The sequence below is a fragment of the Hemibagrus wyckioides genome, linkage group LG03, assembly GCF_019097595.1.
Source record: "Hemibagrus wyckioides isolate EC202008001 linkage group LG03, SWU_Hwy_1.0, whole genome shotgun sequence".
Lineage (NCBI taxonomy): Eukaryota > Metazoa > Chordata > Actinopteri > Siluriformes > Bagridae > Hemibagrus > Hemibagrus wyckioides.
Window position 1 is genome coordinate 26,958,849 of NC_080712.1, and position 23,323 is coordinate 26,982,171.

The 23,323-nt window shown below is 39.1% G+C and overlaps 1 protein-coding gene across 2 annotated transcripts in view; it reads right to left on the bottom strand.

The window, feature by feature from the left end:
* wdr11 (WD repeat domain 11) overlaps positions 1–23,323 on the bottom strand; it is a 112,624-nt gene that overhangs the window by 44,895 nt on the left and 44,406 nt on the right. For both annotated transcript variants that reach the window (XM_058385658.1, XM_058385657.1), the window contains exons 11-12: positions 18,513–18,597; positions 4,916–5,022 (exon numbers count right to left, since the gene is read on the bottom strand). In XM_058385658.1, the coding sequence (XP_058241641.1) occupies positions 4,916–5,022; positions 18,513–18,597 (192 nt within the window). The remainder of the gene's footprint in view (positions 1–4,915; positions 5,023–18,512; positions 18,598–23,323) is intronic.

Sequence of the window (23,323 nt, forward strand, 5' to 3'; positions counted from 1 at the left end):
GGTCAGAGCACAGGTTCAGCCATGATACAGCGCCCCTGGAGCAGGGTGGGTTGGGGCTTGAACTTTTTTGTCACATACACATTACTTCACAGTGAAATTCTTTCTTCGTATATATATATATTATTCTTAGGGGTTGGGGTCAGAGCATAGGTTCAGCCATGATACAGCGCCCCTGGAGCAGGGTGGGTTGGGGCTTGAACTTCCCGATCTTCTGGTCAACTACCCAAAGCCATTTTGTTAGTGACATTAGTTAGCTATAAGGAAAGTACCTGAAAATAGAACCTTCCAGTTTAACTCGCAATGAAAGTCAGTGCTGTGTGTGTGTGTGTGTGTGTGTGTGTGGCTGCACAGAAACACACACTGTATTCTAATGTGACTAATACAATTAGACGGCAAATGTTTTGAAAGGTAAAATGGATCTGACAGTATACATTAAACCTTGGATTTAATGAAACAGCATATCATTATAAAGTGGTCTAGACTTTAAATGCCCTTCTGTGCTGAATTATACCGTTGATTAATTATTAACTGAGATCGAGGGATTGGCTGAATGAGAAACCGGACCATTAAGAGAACTGTGAGAAAAGCTAAGAAGGCTCTAGAGTCATCCTACCACAAACCCTGCATCTGCATAGCCAGTGGCGTTGTTGGACAATCCCTTCCACTCTCATGGACTCTTCACCCTCCTGACAGATACCAGAGCATTCATGCCACTGTCACCTCCACCACCACCAAAACCAGACTCCCAAACAGCTTTATTCCTGCGGCAGTCACATTACACGCTGCTGCCTCCTAACTCCCACCTGGACCAATCAAACCTGTCTCAACAACCCACCATCCGCCAGCCATCACTGCACACCTGCACTCTATAATGATACGAGAGGACAAGTTTTACTTTCTGATACTTTTTACTGGATATTGCAGCCAAGTCAACATTTTAGGGACAATTCTTTGGCACTGATATCTCGCATCAAAAACTGTTCTGTTGTTCTGACTAGTTAACATGAACGGTCTTGTGGTTTTATTGTAAATTGTGTAACTTTATACAGTGTCCATCAACTCTAATCGTGGCTTATATGACTGAAAAGGTTTCACCTGCTGGCTTCATAGCTGTCTGAGCTATCATACTATGAGAAAACATCCCAGGAGAACCAAATGCAAGCCCTGGGTTACTCCTATTGAGGTACTTGTGTAGTGAATACAAAAGAGAACTTGTCTATATGTCTCTGTGTGACTTATTTTTGACTTAACTCATTTATAGCTGATATGCAGAATAGCCGTGATCATGTCTAGGTTTGTGAAAATCTGACCTAATTAGAACACAATAAGTGTCCAAGATGTTATATTATTGCATCAGAATGACAAACCCTCACATGATGGTTTGTGTCCACATGTGAAGCCAAACCATAGCCAGACACCACTCACCATTTACTTCACTTTTATAACTGATATGGTTCCCTGGCCCCATGTATGCTACAGACACACCTTGGTTATAGTGTCTTAATAATTCACACTAGACACTCAGCTACTGCATGTAATGCTACATCACATCGTGAGTCAAAACCTCATTCGATTCCATTTTAAAAAGACACATATCAAATTTGACCCTTTGCTGGTTGTTTTCCACTTTTATTCCTATTTTCATTCCTACACACATCCACTAACCCTCAAAATCTCGATCTGCTGTGCACTTTATTTCAAACAGCAATCTATGTATTTAAAATACTCATTTTGCATCAGCATGGAGATGACTATTGGCAAAATGCACTTAAATCTAAAGACTTGAGAGCAAATAAGACTCACCAATGTGAGTTCTTCTTCCTGTACTTTTTATTTTTTTGGGCACCTCCTACTAAGTGATAATCAAATGTGCTTACAGTCAAACTTCTATGTCTTTCTGCTGCTAGTAGTGCATATAAGAAAGCAGCTGGGAAGAACACAGTGTGGATAGACTGAGGTCAGAAATATTCTATCCATCAGGCTTTTATAGCAGAGAGGCTAGACAGAAGCCACTCATGGGTAAAAGGCATATGGCAGGCACTTACAGGATTCTGAGAGCATGAGGGAAAAGACTCTCTGGTCTGATGAAACAAAAATTGAGCTGAAATCCAAGCATTATGGCTGTGAAAAAAAAGGTACTGCTCATCAACAGGTATTATAGCATCCCTCCAGTGAAGCATGGTGGTGGGAGCATCATGCCATAGGGGGGGTGGTTCTTATTGGCAGGACCAGGTTGACTCACTGATCAGGGAGGAATAAATACAGGCAGAAATCCTGACCTGATCTCAGATTAGGGTCATGTTTAACCTTTCAGCTCTACAACAAACCCACAGCCAAGACGATGCTGGATTGACTTCAGGGCAATAGCCTTGAGTGGACCAGACATTTAAACCCCATAGAAGATTTGTAGCGAGACCTGAAATGTGCAGTTCACAGATGGTCCCCATTCAAAACAATTGAGCTTGAGAGGATCTTCAAAGAAGAATGGGAGAATTAGCCTAAATCCAGGTGTGCAGAGCTCGCAGAGATTTAGCCAAGAGACTGAGCCACTCTGGTTGTGTATGAGTACTCTGAGGCTTTTGGCTGAGAATTTAAGGTTTGAGGGCTGACTGCTCATTACGGGCATGTTATAATTACGACAGCATGCTAATCAAGCTACACAGGTGAACCAGCAGCAGACAGGAAACAGCCGGCGGAAGAGAATCTCAATCACACACAAAGCGGTGATTATGTGCCTTGGTCTCGGACATACGCACAGAAACGAGCCAGAAAATGATGGCCTGATGCGCTAAGATGTTTGCGCCTGTTTTTAAGTCATATTCTGCAACTGAAAGAAGTTTGGCCAAAAATTGGGCACCATATAACCATTTTTACTAAGAACCTGTTACTTTTCGAGTGGTACACACCCCTACTTTCACAAATTTTCATGGAAGCAATCTCTAAAACCTTTTTTTAACATATACTATAGCATCGCTTTCCATAAGACTAAGTTATTGATTACAAAAAGCTCTGAATCACCTCTTTCCTAGGAACTTGAAAGACTGAGATTTTATGAATTGATGGAAGATTTTTTATTTTGTAAAAATCATACATTTGAAACTATATTTGTCACAGATATAACTGTGTGTATAATATGCAAAATACCAAACCTTTATTACATTATCAGCTTAATTACAAAGTGTTTGTGCTATTATCAGATTTAGACATTATCTCCATAACTGTGCAGCTTGTAGCACTTCATTATTTTGGATATTTGGCTGTTTGGAATGTTTCACTACATCACACACCATTTGTCTGAACTAACAAGCTCAGCAATATGTGACAATGACCAGGATATATTAAAGACTCGCTTGAATTGATCCCAAACCAGCGTGAGGTTTTACAAACAGCATAACAACACACAACAAACAGACCATTTTCTGTCATTAGACTTCCATAAGACAACAAAAAAATCCAACATTAAAGCAAAACAGAATGCTATTTCGCAATAATTCTCTCACAAATTGCGGTCTCTTTTGCCCCATTTCCCAATTGCAGCTGTTAAAAGGGTAGAAGTAATGAGCGAAGTGGGCCATTGCCCTCTCAAATATCTCCCTAATGGCCTCATCTTTCTCTTATTTTGCCTTTTTCCATCCGTTCTCTAAAGCAGCCTGACAGTACGCGCTTTGCCAATGACTGACTGAGTCTAAAATGGCTTCCTGCTGACCATTTTCAGATCTGAGTTATGCAGAGAGTGATTAGTTAGTACAGGAGTTTTGCAAATCAGTATTCAGGCATCAGACGTAACTACAGATGTACACACCACTGGTACAGTCTAATAATTTCTTGTAATTAAAATATTTTGCATGTTTTGGCTGAGTAAATACACTCCACATTTGGGAATGCCATTTGATGACACTATTGAAAAAACAGAATGTGATTCTGAATTAATTATTCATGTGAATCGTGCCTGTAGTGGCCACGTTGATTTCTAATTTGGAAACACGAGGAAACTGAACAAACAGCGAGATGTTTACTCTTACAATAATATTATAAACTCCGCCTACTTACAGTAAGATGTAACAGTTGCTCAAGACTGCGTAACTGTGGGCACGTTTTTCCTTTACGGAAAAGCACAAATTAACCAAAACAAAACAAGTCAGCCAATTATATCACCACCCTTAGAAGCTATTGCCCGCTAATAATCATTCTGCATGCTAGAAAATGGTAACAATCAAATTAGTTGATTGATTAGTTCATGCAATCTACTCATCAAGTAACGATGGCAGTCCATTGGTGCGTCTCAGTCAGCTCCTTAGTTCAGTAGTGAGGGCACTGATCAGGGAGTCGGTTATTTTAAGGGTAGTTTCTCTCAATCGCAAAAACATTAGAGTGCACTTGGATCCCTAAAATGCACCACAACAACCAGGGAGTACCAGTGTTGCTTTGTTCCCTTACTGGAAATGATGTCAGATTTTCTGAAGCTTCTCAGCTCGAAAGAAAAAAAATGATGGACAAACCCTCAGCCATCTTCGTCTACAAATGGAGCTCATTATTGGCCCTCAAATGGGAGTGATGGGAGAACTTAAAAATATTTTATATATAAACACAATTCGCAAATTGGGTAAGAAGTAATGTCATCAGTATCCCAATATGTACAGTGTTAGGGTAAGGATTAAGCCTAGCCCTAACCCTAAGGTTTACACCAGTGCCCTAACTTATGTACCCTTTTTTGTGAATATTAAATTAGTCCTGCTTATAAAACTAAGACTGAATAACCAAGTTTCTCAGAGTCTGGAAGTAAATTTGAATGTTTTGTTATGGATCTTGTTCGGTATGTCCATGTGGGTCTGGATTAGATATTAATATTATTCTTGTGGAGACTTGTGTTTGGTTAATGTTATTGGTTATTGTTCTGTGTGTGTACATCTCTCACCTGTGCGCAAGTCCACATGCTGAAGCTCATTCCTCACAAGGCCCATGTTGTTGGGAGCCGAGGTGGCAAAAGACAGGAAACTGGTCAGACTAACCCACTCAACGCCTCTGTGACAGGACAAGAGAGACAAGTATGAGAATAAGAGAAAGAGAGAGGGAGAGATACAAAGATACAATGACCTTGTTTAGGAAAGAGAAATCTCTCCAGTGGCTGTTAAATGAGTTCACAGACATGAGCGGAGGCTCAAGTGATGTTAATCGTCATAAAGTCCTCATTCACAATTCTATACAATCCTCTGAAATAGACAGAATTCATTTTGTTGCTATTTCACTAATTTAACACATTGATTTGCTTTTCTTTTTAGATTACATTTCGCTCCATCGCACCTAGTGGTCAAAAATGGAAAGTGCTAGAAGCTCTAATAGAAGTGCACTGGGCCAGAAATCACACTGCCCCATACTTATTCTCAAACCGAACATTTCCACAGGAGGAAAAAGATAGGATAGTTAATGACCAGGATATATACAGGATGCAGTTTATATGCCAAATTGGGTTAGTTAGAAAATACTCAGCAGTCACAAAAATTTAGAGCAAATTATCAAAAACATTTTTTAATATTTCAAGATACAGCACTGTTAGAGCTCTCTAGTGCAGGGGTCAATAAGGTAAAACTTTTAACTCTGGTCACCTGGACTATGGCTGCAGAGTCTCTAAACATATCGGTCATGAAAATTGATATTGAACTTCCTCTGTGCATTGTTCTGCATGTCTGTTTATTAATTTTTTTTATTCTTTTTTGTGTGTTTTTTTTTTCATCACAATGTATGCTCTGCTGTATTTGTTAATGTGGGTTTGAAAAAAATTGATCACTAGAAATAATTTGGATAAATTTCTACAAACGAGACAGTGTATGTGCAGACAGTGCGTCTATGATGTACAAAATTATTTGTGTTTATAATGTGCATTAATAATTCCACAGAGACTCTGTTTCACAAAAAAAAGGTGGAAGAAAAACTCATCTCGCTTTTCTAATGCTTGAATCCCTTCAGTTGGTTTCAGATCTATTTTTGTGGTTACTGACATGTAGTTGGAGTGGAAATATTGCTGAAACCTGGCAACGCTGATTAATGATATTAGCTGCTCAGGAATCACATCAGCATTATTGTATATCGTTGAACAATGGTATATGTAAAAATGCTCAAAATGAGCTGCTTGATGCCTATAATGGGGTATACTCCAACAATTTTAATGACATATGTAATAGTTCAGTACTGCTATAAATAAAGAAAAAGTCATACATCAAAAGGGAGCTACCAACTTTTAACAAAAACATTCCAGTCTGAGCTCTGAGGAAGAGGGGAGGAAAAACAAGGGAGGGAGGGAGGGAGAGATGGAGATCAGAGTGAAGAGCAGACGAGTGGTATGCCAGCACTGGCTAGGGTTCCAGCATCGAGTACCAATGAGATGCTAAATGGCCACATGATTAATTAGCCTACTTTTCTTTCAAATATGCAAATGCTATGGAAATGAAGCTCTCCATGGAATGAGGGCAGAGAACCACAAGTGACTTTTACACTGTGGGTGTTTTGGGGGAGAGAGAGAGAGAGAGACAGAGAGAGAGAGGGAGAGAAACAGACAGACAGATACAGACACACAGATACAGACACACAGACAGATAGACAGAGAGAAAGAGAGAGGAGAGAGACAGACAGACACACACACAGACAGAGAGAGAGAGAGAGAGAGAGAGAGAGAGAGAGAGAGAGAAACAGACAGACAGACAGATACAGACAGACAGACAGACACAGACAGATAGACAAAGAGAAAGATAGAGGAGAGAGACAGACAGACAGACAGACAGACAGACAGAGAGAGAGAGAGAGAGAGAGAGAGAAACAGACAGACAGATAGATACAGAGGGACAGACAGATAGACAGAGACATAAAGACAGAGAAAAAGAGAGAGAGGAGAGAGACAGACAGAGAGAGAGAGAGAGAAAAAGAGGATGAGGGAGAGATGGGGGATAGATAGAGCCAGAAAGACTTGACAGTGTAAATCTCTCTCTTATTAATGTTTAATACTGTTACATGAGTGTTGAAATAATTATAGGTCTTCTCCAAGCCTTACTACACTAGCGGGCTAGTCTGGGTGACATGTTCGAACGTACAGGATAGCTATTTTCTTAAAAAAAAGGAAATTGTGTTATTAAATCATATGAAGTTGGCATGGCAGTGCAGCTGGTAGCGCTGCCCCTTCACAGCTCTAGGATCCCTGAGCTTCATGCAGAGTTTCACATTTTGTCCCCATGTCCATAAGGGGTTCCTCTGGGTTTCCTCCCACCATCCTGGATGATGTCACATGGCTGACCCTGCGCTTCTGAACAAGCAAATTTCCCTTCATGTACTTTAGCTAAACAGAAGATCCCTATCAGACTGACAGTTTTCCATAATTACTTTGTTTTATATGTTATCAGATAATACAGTGAAGCCTTTCATATTAGGATGTAGATTGGATCTGCCTAAACAGGTCAAAGCTGTGACTAAAAGCAATATTCTTGCAGAAGGTGTCTACTAAATGACTGGGATTAATGAGAAGGGATTAATGAGATGGGACAGAGGACCATCAGAAGTGTTTGATGGACAAACAGTGTACATGTTACTGTATAACGTTTGCATTATAGGTTTAAGTTACTCCATTTTTGTACACAGGAGCTACAGACTACAAAAAAAAAAGGCTCAAATGCACAGAAAACCCATGGTTATGGAATTGGTCTGAGGATTTTAGTGGAATCAGTAGTTTGTGTGTTTATGACTTGATAATGAGACTGATGAAAGTTACATATTGCTCATTACCCCAAGGCTAGAGTCATATCTTCATGTGGCAGAGAAAAGAAACTGTCTCCTACAGAAGCACAGGCTATTGTAAGCAACAGCAGCAGTGTGGTCATGGGAAATGTACAGGAAGAATAAGCAGATGGAGCGCACAGTGCTCCAACTAAGAAAAAGAGAAAGGCTTTCCCTATAGGCAGTGGAGCTTTCCGGACCAGCGACTGAGACTCCTTGTATCTGAAAGAATTTTCCCAGCCAGAGAAATAAATTGAAGGCTTCACAGCTGAATCTTATGCCAAGTGAACACTATATGAATTTCAAAAGCTCAGAGGTTGTAGATGAGTCTCATGCACTGCAAAATATATAGACAAAGTTTACCAGAGATATAAGCTTAAGTCCTGTCTATCATAACTTTCTTAACTATATAGGACCGAAACAAGAAAAAGGAGAAATGAAAGAAATCTACAGAGATCCAGGTAGTGAGGATTGTCTGTTCTGCAAAGAGAACTGGAGACAAACTGTTTTCATTGTGTGTGTCACTAGGAATCATGTCTTCGTTTTATTCCTTACAAATTTTTAGGGTAGAAACAAAAACACTACATAGCCAAAAGTATGTGAACACCTGAGCATCATCTCCATCATTCTTTTGCCACAAAATGACCACACAATTGCTTAGAATGTCTCTGTGTGCTTTATCATTACAATTTCCCTTCACTGGAACTAAAGGGCACAAAAAAATTGTTTAATCATGACAATGCGCCCATGCATCATATGAAGATATGATGAGCCAAGGCTGTTGATAAATTGTAGTGTCCTGCATAGAGCCCTGACCTCAACAAATCCAAACGTCGACTATGTGCCTCATCAACCATCAGCCTGACTAATGCTCTTATAGCTGAATGAACACAAATCCCCACAGCCAAACTCCAAAATCTAGTGGAAAACCTTCCCAGAAGGAAAGAGCTTATTAAAACAGCAAAACACATCTGGAATGGGATTTTCACCAGGCACATATACATGTGACAGTCAGCTGTTCCGATATTTTTGAGCACACACCGATCAGGCATGAGCAGTGAGAGGTGAAGTGAATAACACTGATTATCTCCTCATCATGGCACCTGTTAGTGGGTGGGATATATTAGGCAGCAAGTGAACATTTTGTCCTCAAAGTTGATGTGTTAGAAACAGGAAAAATGGGCAAGAGTAAGGATTTGAGCGAGTTTGATGAAGGGCCAAATTGTGATGGCTAGACGACTGGATCAGAGCATCTCCAAAACTGCAGCTCTTGTGGGGTGTTCCCATTCTGCAGTGGTCAGTATCTATCAAAAGTTTTCCAAGAAAGGAACAGTGGTGAACCGGCAACAGGGTCATGGAGGGTCAAGGCTCATTGATGCACGTGGTGAGCGAAGGCTGGCCTGTGTGCTCGAATCCAACAGACGAGCTACTGTTGCTCAAACTGCGGAAGAAGTTAATGCTGGTTCTGATAGAAAGGTGTCAGAATACAGAATATGAGTCAGGGCTGTTTTGGCAGCAAAAGGGGGACCAACAGAATATTAGGCAGGTAGTCATAATGTTATGCCTGTCCCCTGAACCAAATGAGACAAGTAACCCTGTTTGCCATAAAAACAAGTATATCTAGAGCTCCATCAAATCTATGCACCCAATATGTCAAGAGACTGCTGGTGTAATTAAGGAATTTAATATTGTGAGATATTTTGAAACAAATCATGGGCAATACAGTCATATTCAGAGGATGAGAGAGCAGAGAAACTGAAACAGCTGGAAGATATCCTGGCACAAACTGCCTTTTATCAGAGCAAATGGGGTGCGGAATATTACCCGAGCTAATAAGTGACTCTGAGCATGGAAAACCTTTTGTGAATTCTTGGAAGTATTAAAAATGACAATTTAGAATTGTTAGTTTTTCCAATCACTTTTCGAATGAGGTGGGGAGGAAATATAAAAAGTGCTAGACTATTTACTTAATTTGTATGTAAATACCCTCAAAATAAAGGTAAAAGTCTGCTGTTAAACATTATTTAATTCCAGATCATGATGCAATTGAACAGAGCTTTAGCACACCCCTGGCATGGATGATAAAAAATAGGTGAACGGGATTCAGGGACCTGCTGTGCATGACGGCAGATAAACTTGATTTTCTTTTCTCACATTGGCTAGTCATAGAAATGCTCATGCTACAAGATTCATCAGGCAGATGAATATACAAGTTTCGACAAGGACATCAGTACCGAAGTTGTATAACGTACTAGAGAAGTGTAAAGGTAGAGAAGAAGAAGAAACTGAGACACACTGTTCCCAACCTCACAGCGAGATCTTTTCATTTAAAGTTGATCAGATATGAAGATCCAGTTCTAACAATCCACTTGGAAACTCTAAAGACCTTTTATACTGCATCAGATCTTCCTTGCTTGGAAGAAACCCAAAATCAAAGACTATACATCAAATCTTCTAGGAAAACATTTTGGCTGAGATTCTGGTGGAATCATATTAAATGTGGTACAAAAAAAAAAAAAGATACAAACAATTCCACTTCAAATATAGTGAGATCTTCGGCTCCTAGCCTCAGGGAAACATTTTAATCAATGAAAATGCTTCCACTCTCTCTACAGGACCGGAAGATAAAGAGAGGTAACACATTTCAGAATGACTCGGACCTCCTGCAGCTCTGTCCGCTCGACTAGAGACTCTGTGATTTATTATTTTTTTCTCACTTCTTAGCAATAGTATGTTAGATAACAGAAATACGGCATGGCTTCGTTTACTATCATAGCCACTGATCCTTCTGAACAGCTCACTGTAGTTAGTAAAAGAGCTACACCTTTCTAGAATCCTCATCCTCTCACATGCAGTCGAAATAATGAGGGCATTCATCTCGTAATGAGAAAGAAATGAGAAAGAATGAACCACCTTTTCATTTGCACAGAGCAAATTTGTCAAATGTCAAGAGACTGTGGTTTGACACAGAATACCAAATATCAGGATGGTTCGAGGAAGCTGCGAGTTAAAAATACTTTACAATATATACTGGACAAAATCTAATAGAGATACCAGAGTTCTTTATACAAGGAAAATGACTGGAAATATATAAAGCATTATTCTAAAAGAGTTCATTTGAGAAAAAAACAGACAGCTGTGCAAACAGTAATCTTGGGATGGTTCTTTATAGCGTAACACTTGCTAGCTGACCCTGACACTTATTAACTTATATGCTAAGTAGAGGTATTGAGATATTATAGTACAGTGGACCCTCAGGATTCGTTCTTAAGGCGAGTTCTTAAGGCGAAAATTTGTATTGCGATATGAATTTTCTCATAAGAAATAATGTAAATGCAGATAATCCGTTGCAGCCACACAAAAATATTACCAATATTTCCAACACTTTATTCATATTTTTGCAATTTTGACAGGAAGTCGTGCCACCAAGCTTGGGCTAAAAAATAGAACAGACCACCTACAAAACCAAAAAAAAAAAAAAAACCCTGTGAAAAATCTTGTAGCTTTTGCACTCATGCCGATGCGTTGTAAAATTCGTAGCCTCTCTTTGGTTGGCTTTGCTTGGCTTTCCGCTAAGGCAAACAAGTTTTGAGCGGCTTCTGGACGTATGTGCAACTTAGCCGGCGTTCGGTTCCGTTCCGTTCGGTTCATATGCCCAAAATGCTCTGAATGCAAAAGCAAATTTCTTACAAAATTTCGATTCTTAAGGTGAAAATTCGTAAAGGAGGGCATTCATATACCAAGGTTCCACTTTATTAGCATAATGTTAATTTTTAAAAAAAAATATATGTCAAGTGTTTGACAAGATGTACTTGAGCTGACAAGCGAAAAAAAAATGATAATTTTTCATCAAAACAAAAACCTATGAATTACACAACTTGTGTAAACACATTTTCAGCACCTGATACACTCGCTTGTGCATGCATGTAGGCATTGAGACTCAGACACGGTATGTTTGATGAAAAGGCCCTTTACTGACACGATCTTTCTCTTTTCTGACCTTTTATCATCAAAATACAGATTTTTAATATAAGCCGGGATTTCAGTAATCAATTTCGAAACCTATTCTTCTCCAATCTGAATATGAAAAAGAGTTCTCTGTCCTGTCGAAAGACATGTCTTTGAAGGTTAATTTCCTTGACAGCACCTCGGATCATATCCTCATCATGAATTAATCACCTGATACAGAAACTGTTAAAAAGCTTCTGCTAAAATCGGGAAACAAGGTCACAAACCACTGCCAGTTCACACTACACCATAAGAAACAATAAAATATACATACACTATATTGCCAAAAGTATTCGCTCACCCATCCAAATAATCAGAATCAGGTGTTCCAATCACTTCCATGGCCACAGGTGTATAAAATCAAGCACCTAGGCATGCAGACTGTTTTTACAAACATTTGTGAAAGAATGGGTCGCTCTCAGGAGCTCAGTGAATTCCAGCGTGGAACTGTGATAGGATGCCTCCTGTGCAACAAATCCAGTCGTGAAATTTCCTCGCTCCTAAATATTCCACAGTCAACTGTCAGCTGTATTATAAGAACGTGGAAGTGTTTGGGAACGACAGCAACTCAGCCACGAAGTGGTAGGCCACGTAAACTGACGGAGCGGGGTCAGCGGATGCTGAGGCGCATAGTGCGAAGAGGTCGCCAACTTTCTGCAGAGTCAATCGCTACAGACCTCCAAACTTCATGTGGCCTTCAGATTAGCTCAAGAACAGTGCGCAGAGAGCTTCATGGAATGGGTTTCCATGGCCGAGCAGCTGCATCCAAGCCATACATCACCAAGTGCAATGCAAAGCATCGGATGCAGTGGTGTAAAGCACGCCGCCACTGGACTCTAGAGCAGTGGAGACGCGTTCTCTGGAGTGACGAATCGTGCTTCTCCATCTGGCAATCTGATGGACGAGTCTGGGTTTGGCGGTTGCCAGGAGAACGGTACTTGTCTGACTGCATTGTGCCAAGTGTAAAGTTTGGTGGAGGGGGGATTATGGTGTGGGGTTGTTTTTCAGGAGCTGGGCTTGGCCCCTTAGTTCCAGTGAAAGGAACTCTGAATGCTTCAGCATACCAAGACATTTTGGACAATTCCATGCTCCCAACTTTGTGGGAACAGTTTGGAGCTGGCCCCTTCCTCTTCCAACATGACTGTGCACCAGTGCACAAAGCAAGGTCCATAAAGACATGGATGACAGAGTCTGGTGTGGATGAACTTGACTGGCCTGCACAGAGTCCTGACCTCAACCTGATAGAACTTTGGGATGAATTAGAGCGGAGACTGAGAGCCAGGCCTTCTCGTCCAACATCAGTGTGTGACCTCACAAATGCGCTTCTGGAAGAATGGTCAAAAATTCCCATAAACACACTCCTAAACCTTGTGGACAGCCTTCCCAGAAGAGTTGAAGCTGTTATAGCTGCAAAGGGTGGGCCGACGTCATATTGAACCCTATGGATTAGGAATGGGATGTCACTTAAGTTCATATGCGAGTCAAGGCAGGTGAGCGAATACTTTTGGCAATATAGTGTATATATCAGCGATAAATCCGTTCTACCAGGAAATGACAAATAATGTCTGTGCAATGAGGCCAAGAAAAAACACAACAAAGCCTGATGTTCGATTCACCGACTCTGTATCCGCATCAGTCTGACAAAACAAACACAACAATTACACTAATTACACGCCTGTGCCTGATAGCAGTCATTATACATTTAACTCCATCAACAGAATTATGTTCATTGAATTAATATATAAACAAGTAAAGACTGTAAAAGGAAATGATGACCTACTGTTACTAAACAGTAAATCGCTTGCTCTAAAGTAGCCAGTCGTTGTACTATGAAGAAGCTACTGGTTGCCATAGTAACAGTGTTTGTCGGTGGGTGAGATTCAGATGAAGGAGAAGTAGTGAGCGCTCTTTGCCGAGGATCACCTGCGCTTCACTCGCTGTCTTTACTCACAATGGTAGTCGCTGCACGATGTCGCTTCGTATTTCAAGTTTAACATTTCTCAACTTTGGACACGCCCACATCTAGTCGTTGATGGACACAGAAAGTCACCATAAAGACAATAAAGGCTTCTTGACTTGACTTCCGGTGGATTTGTTGCTGTATGTGTGAATGTAGTGTAACATGCCTGACACCTCAATACAGACCATAATATACACCATGTTAAGAATATAGAGACTCATCCATGCCACATAAATAACATTCGTGTAACAGTTTATTCAGCGAAATGAAGGCATTGAGGAAGGACAATAAATAACTGCAATAAGCTTTCCACTCAAACAAAAACAGTAAGAATTTTGAGTCTTGGTCTGTTCTCATTTCATTTCAGAGTTTTGGAGATTTAAGTCTAACATGGCATCAAGTATTTACACATAGGAGTGTCATTGTATTCAGAGATGGACTAATCTCCTGCTTAGGATGCTGCATTGACCGCAAACCACCTGCATATAGTTCACACCTCTGAGGTTGCCAGAATTTTCTTAGGGTTATCATTCATCTTTTCATGCCATGTTTATCTAAGCTAGGGGCTTAAACCACAAGTACACAGATAGAAAATACAGACTGAAAATGAAGTTTTTCCCTTTGAAGACAAATGTGATGAAAGATAAATATATGAAATGAATCTCAAAATAAACTAAATTAAATCTAAGCTTGATCGCATGTGCTTTAATTAAACAACATGGCTTCCATTCTCATTATTTAGAATAATTGAAGGTGGAAGAGTAGCACTTGATATGATTATAATTTACAATTATAATTTAAAGAAAATAATCCTGGCACTCAATATGGTTGGGACTGTGGTAGCGCAAGTGGTTAAAGCTCTGGGTCAATGACTGGAAGATCAGGGTTCAAGCCCCAGCACAACCAAAGCTGCCATTGTTGAGCCCTTGAGCAAGGCCCCCAACCCACCCTGCTCCAGGGGTGCTGCATCATGGCTGACCCTGTGCTCTGACCCCAACCCCCAAGGATGGGATGTGTGAAGAAAGAATTTCACTGTGCAGTAATGTACAGTATATGTGACAAATAAAGACAACTTAACATTTCAGTAAGAAAGTGAAAGGGAATGAGAGATAGAGTGATGGGAGGAGAGAGAAAAGAAGTAAAAAATGACAATGAGAGAGAGACAGTGAAATAGGAATAAAGAAATGGAGTGGAAAGAGAAAATGAGTGGATGTGTAAGGTAGTGCCAAGTGCCTTGTGTAAGGTAGTGCCAAGTGCCACCTTGCAAATAGCTTGGCATGGGGGGATAATTAATTAATAAATAAATAAATAAATACATTTTGTACTTGTATAAGGTAGTGCCACATGCCATGCCTTACCAAGCACCCATGCCTTGCAAATAGCTTGAGAAAATGTGGAAGAAGCAACAGGTAAATAATATGCTTGACAACATTTTTGCATAATTTGTATTATTAAAAACGTACATCACCCGAATCAAACGAGAACACACTTTACGACACTTCACTCACTGATATTCTTTCTTCTTCAGCGTGAAAGCCTTAATTGCATTCTCATACGCTTAAGCATTATTAAGCCTCAGTCCATCAGTTAAAGGTACAGATCTGAAGAAGCGCCTGCATGTATAATGTCACTAATGAAAGCGAGAGAGAATAGATGGTGTTTATTTCTAGTCAATGTCTTAACGACTTAATTGATTCAATCTCCCGCGTCATTATGAGGGTGATATCGCAGCTTTGCTCATTAAGAGAATGGTAATTAATGAGACGGAGGCTTGCTGATATGCTGCCACGCCACGCACCAGCACTAACTCGAGGATTAAGTTTAGCATGCTAATGTTTGTTGAGTTCTAGAGGGTTCTTTGTTTATCTTTATTTGTGCTCTTTTTCAGAGGAAACAGGAGAATCTGGGGTGTTTGTAAGGATTTCAGTTGTAATTATATGGAAATGCAAAAGTGTGTGAATCTGAAGAACATCAACAGAATGAGAGAGTTTGAAGTGATGGAGAGATAAGCAGTTGTGGGAGTCTGTGAGCTCGTGTATACAGAAGACGGCTGACAGCATCACTCAGAGAAGGCTATGGAAGAATCTTCCAGATAATATTCAATGATTATTATTTTTCATTTTTAATGGAATAGATATTCCGGTTGCATTTACACAGAAACCTGTCAATCAGTGTTGGGGGTGGGACTACACTACAGGGTGTGTTTGTGTTAGAAAGTGCATATTAAAGCACCTTGAGCTCAATGTCCAAGAAGGAAAAAGCTCTGAACATTCCCTGTGTTTCTGATTTACTTGATATCTCAGTTAGAAATCTATCCCTGACTGCTTTCCCTCTTTGGACTAATTAATTTTAAAAAACTATTAAAAATACAATTTGAAAATTGTCTATAAAAAATTCACGTTACTTGGCTAGAAGCTAGTACATTACAGGGTATGAGGGTGGGGCATCACAGTTTAGGAAATAATATACATTAATGTTTATCATTTTAAGCTGTAGACTCAGGGAACCTCAGGAGACTCGTTGGATACCCTAGACTGGGTGACAATCCATCGTAGGACACACACACACACACACACACACACACACACACACTCACTCACTCACTCACTGCGAATAATTTAGAGATATCAATCAGCCTACCAGGCATGTCTTTGGACTTTGGAAAACAGAGTAACTGAAGGAAACCCCTGAAGCACAGGCAGAACATGCAAACTCCTCCCTGCACACAGGACCAAGGCGGGAATTGAACCCTTAACCCCGGAGACGCTAAGCAAATCTGCTACAACCACTAATCCTCCATGTCCCGCCTGCATATTGTTTACAATTTATATGAAGTTTATTCATTTGACAGGCAGGTTTATGCACAAGGATTTAGTCTTGCTTTGCTTGTTACTAGATGTACAAGGAATTGCTTTCCTTTTTTTTATTTTATAACTGAAACAAACACTTGAGATGATTTAAATCAATGAAAATTTCCTTCTTTTTTTTCGAATGCCTGCGACAGGTTTATGAGGACATTATTCAGTAGGGAAGCAGTGTGTGTGTGTGTGTGTGTGTGTGTGTGTGTGTCATTGTGTGTGGAGCTGAAGGGATTAAGGGAGTGTGGAACAACAGAGATTGAGTTTACCTCGATATACCTGCATTATATCCCAAAGCATCCTCCCATAACATATACAAGCGAGGAGCGAAAATAAACACAAACAAAGCCAACAAATATCAGCATCATTTCTGGAGATTAATTCTGATGGCGATCTGGCTGGTGATAAGGAGTCCTGATGTACCGCCAGTTTTTACCTCCAGAAATATTGGCACCCTTCATAAAATTGTATGAAGTATGTAATTGAGGCTATTTATTTATTTATTTAATTTATTTATTTATTTATACATATGATGTATTGTGCAGCTGTATATTTTCAAATAGCTGCACAATATTTTAATTTAAATATTTTAATCACTGTCTATTTTAAGTACTAAACTGGTGCAAAGTCTGATATAAAAAGTTTATAACACTGTTGGCTTTCAGTGCTAGACCTCTGTTTTAACCTATGTTTTTAAAGAACATCCACATGGAGCATCTCGGAGAGCAGAAACAGGCTTGATATCACCGTTTGTTTTAAAGAAACAAACATTTGTGTTTCTAACACTAACTGTTTTGGGGATTTTTGTGGAATTTTCTATGAAAATATTTCTCCTACTAGGCTAGGTAAAACAAACATTTCTTTAAAAAAAAAATACAATTTCTTTAAAAAAAAATCTGAGTGTATACATTTATAAAAGCTATTAACCACAACTGTGGACTTGGACATGACAGAGATTCACAACAAACCAGGCACAAAAACAGCGTCTCATGTGGTTTTAGCTTCGAAATGAATATTTACCCCACTTTCTAGAAAATACTGAGATACACTGATCAGGCAGAATATTATGACCACTCACAGGATCTCCTCATCATGGCACCTGTTAGTGGGTGGGATATATTAGGCAGCAAGTGAACATTTTGTCCTCAACGTTGATGTGTTAGAAGCAGGAAAAATGGGCAAGTGTAATGATGTGAGCGAAGCGCCAAATTGTAATGGCTAGACGACTGGATCAGAGCATCTCCAAAACTGCAGCTCTTCTGGGGTGTTCCCGGTCTGCAGTGGTCAGTATCTATCAAAAGTATCCTTTAAGTCCTGAAAGTTGTGAGGTGGGGCCTCCTGCTGCTAACATCTTGGTGCCAGATACCACAGCACACCTTCAGGTATCTAGTGGAGTCCATGCCTCGACTAGTCAGGGCTGTTTTGGCAGCAAAAAGGGGACCAACACAATATTAAGCAGGTGGTCATAATGTTATGCCTGATCAGTGTATATATTGTGTATCGCCAATGGTCCATATCATCTGTGGCTGCTGTTGGCTATCTGAGATGTCTGATAAATAGATTATTTTTGACGTTCTGTAAGTGTTGCATGTGATCGTTATTATCGCCATTCTTCTTCGACTCCTGTGATCCCTTACCTGTAAATTGTTTTATTTTTCATTTTTTCATTTGTGAGTGAAAAGTCAGAACATCTAGGAGCATGCAGAAAAACCTGGGATCGGGTCTAACAGCACGTGAAAGGTCACTTCATTTTGCCGTAGGCTCATTAGACTCTAACTGAGGCTAGAAATGGTCTATCTACAGCTTTAATGAAGACATGACATAACATAAGCACTTTTTTTGTACAAAACGAGGAAAATACACTTCTGTTTATATATGATTGTAATGTTAGCATCACGGAGAGAAAAAAATACAAAGGCACGCCTCACCTGACTTCGCACGAGTGCACGCTGAGCTCTTTGTGCAGCAGGCCACTCGTCAGGTTATACACCAGCACCGAGCCGTTACTCGAACCTGAAGAATACACAATCACACACTGCTTCAATCAATAGTCATCATCTAAATGTCAACCCGAGTCCTGACCTTTCCAGCTACTCTGAGTGGCTGTTAAATATCAGCCATCAACATGCCAAAAATTATTTGCAGTTATTTCATACACGCACAAAAAAAAAAACGAGCTGTCCTAAATGTGCTTAATGAAAAAGAAATGTTCACAGGCAATGTTATTACATTTTCATATTCTGGTGTTTCATTAGTATTGGAAAATATACTGAGTGCAATGTAAAAAAAAAAAAAAAATAGTCTAAATAAAAATAATAAATAAATAAATAAATAAATAAATAGATAAATAAATAATTTCTAAAAACCATCATCTCTGGAATTAGAGGTAATCAGTAAAAAATAAATAAGTAAGCAAGTAAGCAAGTAAATAAATAAATAAATAAATAAATAAATCTGGATCTGGTTAAAATCCATGCAAACAATACAAGATATTTCAGTAAAAACAAAAACAAACAAGAAAAAAAACAATACTTTTATATATTTACTTTTCTCATATTGGCTCAATTGACTCAATTATGGGTACTAAAATCTAAAACCATAGCGTAGCTCGTTTATAGCCTTTATCTATTTATTTCTGGCTTCTTTAAAAGTCATAAAAGTTCATTTGAAAAGATCTTGATTATGTTAGTAAGCATAGGAGTTTTATTTTATGCACCAATCCAAAATCTGATAGAAAAATTCTTATTGTTTTTTATCGAGGGAACCAGTGTGATGCAAATTTCCAGCTTGGTCTAGAAACTTCTGTCATCTCTGCACATAATCTGAACATTTTCTTTTTTTTAACATGTTAAATCTCTTTGCATTAGAACTGCATGTGGAGCTGGCTCTTTCTGCGTCTATGAAGACGATAAATGGTTTGATGATTAGCTCAGGATTGTGTGGAGTTTAAGGGCGTACAGTATGCGCCTGTGATGTATAGCCTTTCTATGACAAACGTGTGTGTGTGTGTTGGGTCTATAATAGAGAGGTTTGAGATCAGATTACAGACTACAGATCGATCACGCAGATCATATTGGCTTGACAGCGGTGCTCTGACTGTGAAATAGCTGTCACACGGCTGTAGAAAGTGCTGGAGGAGAATTAGGCAGAGAAAAGAGTGAAAGGATGAAAGAAAGGTCTAAAATATGTTGCATGTCTGGGAGCACTGTGTGCAGTCTGATCGAGATAAAGCTCTAAAGCTAGCATGCAAAAAAAAAAAAAAAAAAAAACATTTTTTAAATGTAAATGGAAAAAATCGACTGAAAGGAAGTTTGAGAATGATAGATATGGAACGGCTGACTTTAATGAGGCGAAGCGTAGCAAATTCAGCCCTGGCCTGACGTCTGTGTTCCTTCAACTTCCGTTTTTATTTAAGTCAAAGTGTCCAATCGATTGCATACAGCCCGGGATGAATCGATTGAGAATTGTGTGATTCGTCTCACTTTCCAGCGTAAGATACTGAACTATGTGAGAGACTACATGCTGCGAATGGTTTGACTTTCACAACTCTTCCAAGGACAAGCTGCAATCTGTATCTGTATCCGCATCCATTTCTGTCAGCTGCTCTGTATATATTCAGATCTGTATCCGGATTTCAACCTGCAGCCTAAAAAACCAGCACTATCAGCATGGTGTGTAATTTCTGGCTCCGTCAGGTCTTCTACCTTAGCTACGTCCTTTGAAATGCGGGACTTTTGTGTGATATATACCAACATAGTTGGTTCAATTTCCCAACATACAGTGCCGTTGCAGCACAGATCATTTTATTTTCCTCTCCACATTGTCCCCATTTTGGTCCCACCTGCCAGCTAGACCTTCCATCAATCAAACAACAGCAACCAATTTTTTCCTGCTCATGCAGTAGCACAGGCAGTGCAGTTGACCCTCTTCCACATACTTCAGCTCACAAACACCACCAATGTCAAAGATTAAACCTTCCTTACACCAAAAATGTCTGATTCTGATGCAAAATTTGCTTTCAAACATTGCAGTACTATGCAATTTTTTTTTTATGAGGCAATAAATAAATACATCACACAATGCTTTACAAAGACATTTCTAAAGAGGATATACACAGTATATTCATCCCCTTGAGGATTTAACAAAGTTTTTTTTGTTTGTTTTTGACTATGCACAAGTTTTTGGCAAAATTTGTAACGCAATTTGCAAGTTGTGTTTTTTGTGCTTTTTTTTAGAAATTATATGAATTTCCGAACCTGCAAACACAGGATTTTTCTTTTAAACTCCTACCAGCGAAGACACGTGTAATGACCCGACAGCCGTACTCACGTTAGAGGTGAATGGATGATTCATGTGACGCAGCTACAGAAAATCTACAGAAAATCTGCAATCATTTGAAAAAATTCCCCTGAGTTTGTTCGATTTTGCATTAACTACTGAGATGAGAAATTTTTAGATCTGTTAAAGACTCCATGCTATGGCATGATGGGATACAATCCTTAAAATAAGAAAAAAAAATGTATTTGTTCACGAATACAGTATTCTTTCTGTTTGCTTTTTTACCAGTAGATTACTTATAGAAGTAGATGTAACTGTAAGTAATTCAAAGGTCTATTTATCCATCCATTTATCCATCCATCTACCTATATATCCATATATCAATCCATCCATCCATTTATCCATCCATCTACCTATATATCCATACATCAATCCATCCATCCATCGATGTATCTATCTAATCTATAAATCCATCCATCCCTGTATCCATCCGTCCATCCACTATCCAAGCATCCATCAATCCATCTATGCATCCATCTATACTATACTCTATCTTATTATTTATCTATCATCCTTCTGTCTGTCTGTCTGTCTGTCTGTCTGTCTGTCTGTCTGTCTATCTATCTATCTATCTATCTATCTATCTATCTATCTATCTATCGTAAAGTTCTCTGAATATTGCAATGTTTCATCAATTTTCCCTAAAACTTTGCTTTATATACGATCACTCACTTGTGCCCAGAAGAATGTGCAAGAAAAAGAAAAAGAAGAATCTGGAAAAACAAGTACCGAATTTTTAACTTAATTTTACTTTTACCTTTATCAGACCACTGCTGTAGATTATTATTTGACATAGTTCACCATCTATACTATTACCTCAGTGTGCAAGAGAAAAAGAAATGCAGGAAAAAATGGATGTCCGATGGTTCTGGCCTTTACAGTGTGTGATTTTTGGGTCCATGTATGTCATTAACCTCCTGTCTGTTCTCTCATTCGTGCCTTTGCATCTCTGTAAGCACTTGTCATCGATGTCCTTGAATCTCTTTTGGCTTTTGAAATAAAAAATAAATGTAAATAAAAATCTGCCTGTCTTTTACTTATTCCGGTGAAAAAAAATATCCACGTGAAATCGAATGGTACGTTATTATGAATATTGCCACTGCTGTGCATTATATCTGCACTGAGCATGCTCAGTGCTTACAGGAAATTCCCTGAGATTATTTGACAGACTATTCAGAGGACGAAAATGATTTGAGAGCTTTATTCCAGTATAACACCTTTGCCTTTTATTTATTTATTTATATCTGGCTTAAGTTTTTATTTAATCAATGAATAGGAAACAGTTCTAGACAGTGTGTGTACGCCATATATTTATTCATTATTTATATATTTTTATTGCCTGGTCTAAAATAATAGACCCAAAATAGACATCATTACCTGATGATCATGTAAACAAGGTTATGACATTCTTTTGATTTCTAGTGTGAGTTTGTTTCCAGCTCAATATGCTACAATGTCTGTGCAATTTCTTGTCTTTCTCTCTTTCGTTCTTGTTGATAGCAGAAGGCATCATTTCAGAGCTGCAAAGAGAATGTGATGATTTCCCAGCTCAAAAATCTCTCGTTCCTCTCAACAGTTCATTATCAGGTTTAGTAGGTGAGCTGCAGCATGGCACAGCATATTAGTTTCAAATAATCAGCTTCTTATTGTTTCTGTAAAGAATGTGCCACAAGTGTATTTCTTGAGGTATTTAAGAGGTTGAGGTAAAGTCGAGTAAGCAGACTGAGCATTGAGTATTGAGCTTGAACTAGATGGCAAGCACTAGACTAAATCTGGAGTAAATCAGATTCTATGGCAAAAGGAAATAAATCAAAAAATGGCAAGTAACAAGGCCCTTGTTCAGGCAGAGCCAGATCTTAGGATCTGAGCTATAAGAAAACACAATGACAGCAAAGTACAGCAAGAAAAAAAGCAAAGCACAATAATGACAAAAGCAGCAGCTGCAGAGGCTTCAGCACAGATATTAAAATGGTCTACAGGAAAGTGTACCTGGACTTCCTGATTCACAGCTGATCTACACCAATAAGAACAAAAACACTGACAATGACAAAGTGGCACTTTAAACTAAAGTCTGAATCAAGTGTAAGGTTTAGATCACCTTATACTGCTGACTTCAGGAAACTAAAATAAATGTGTGTTTTATTTGCTTTTTTTTACCAGTAGATGTAACTGTATGTTAATTCAAAAGTCTATCTATCTATCCGTCCGTCCGTCCGTCCGTCCACCTACCCATATATCCATCCATCCATCCACCTACCCATATATCCATCCATCCACCTACCGATATATCCATCCATCCATCCATATATCCATCCATCCATCCATCCACCTACCCATATATCCATCCATCCACCTACCCATAGATCCATCCATCCATCCATCCACCTACCCATATATCCAT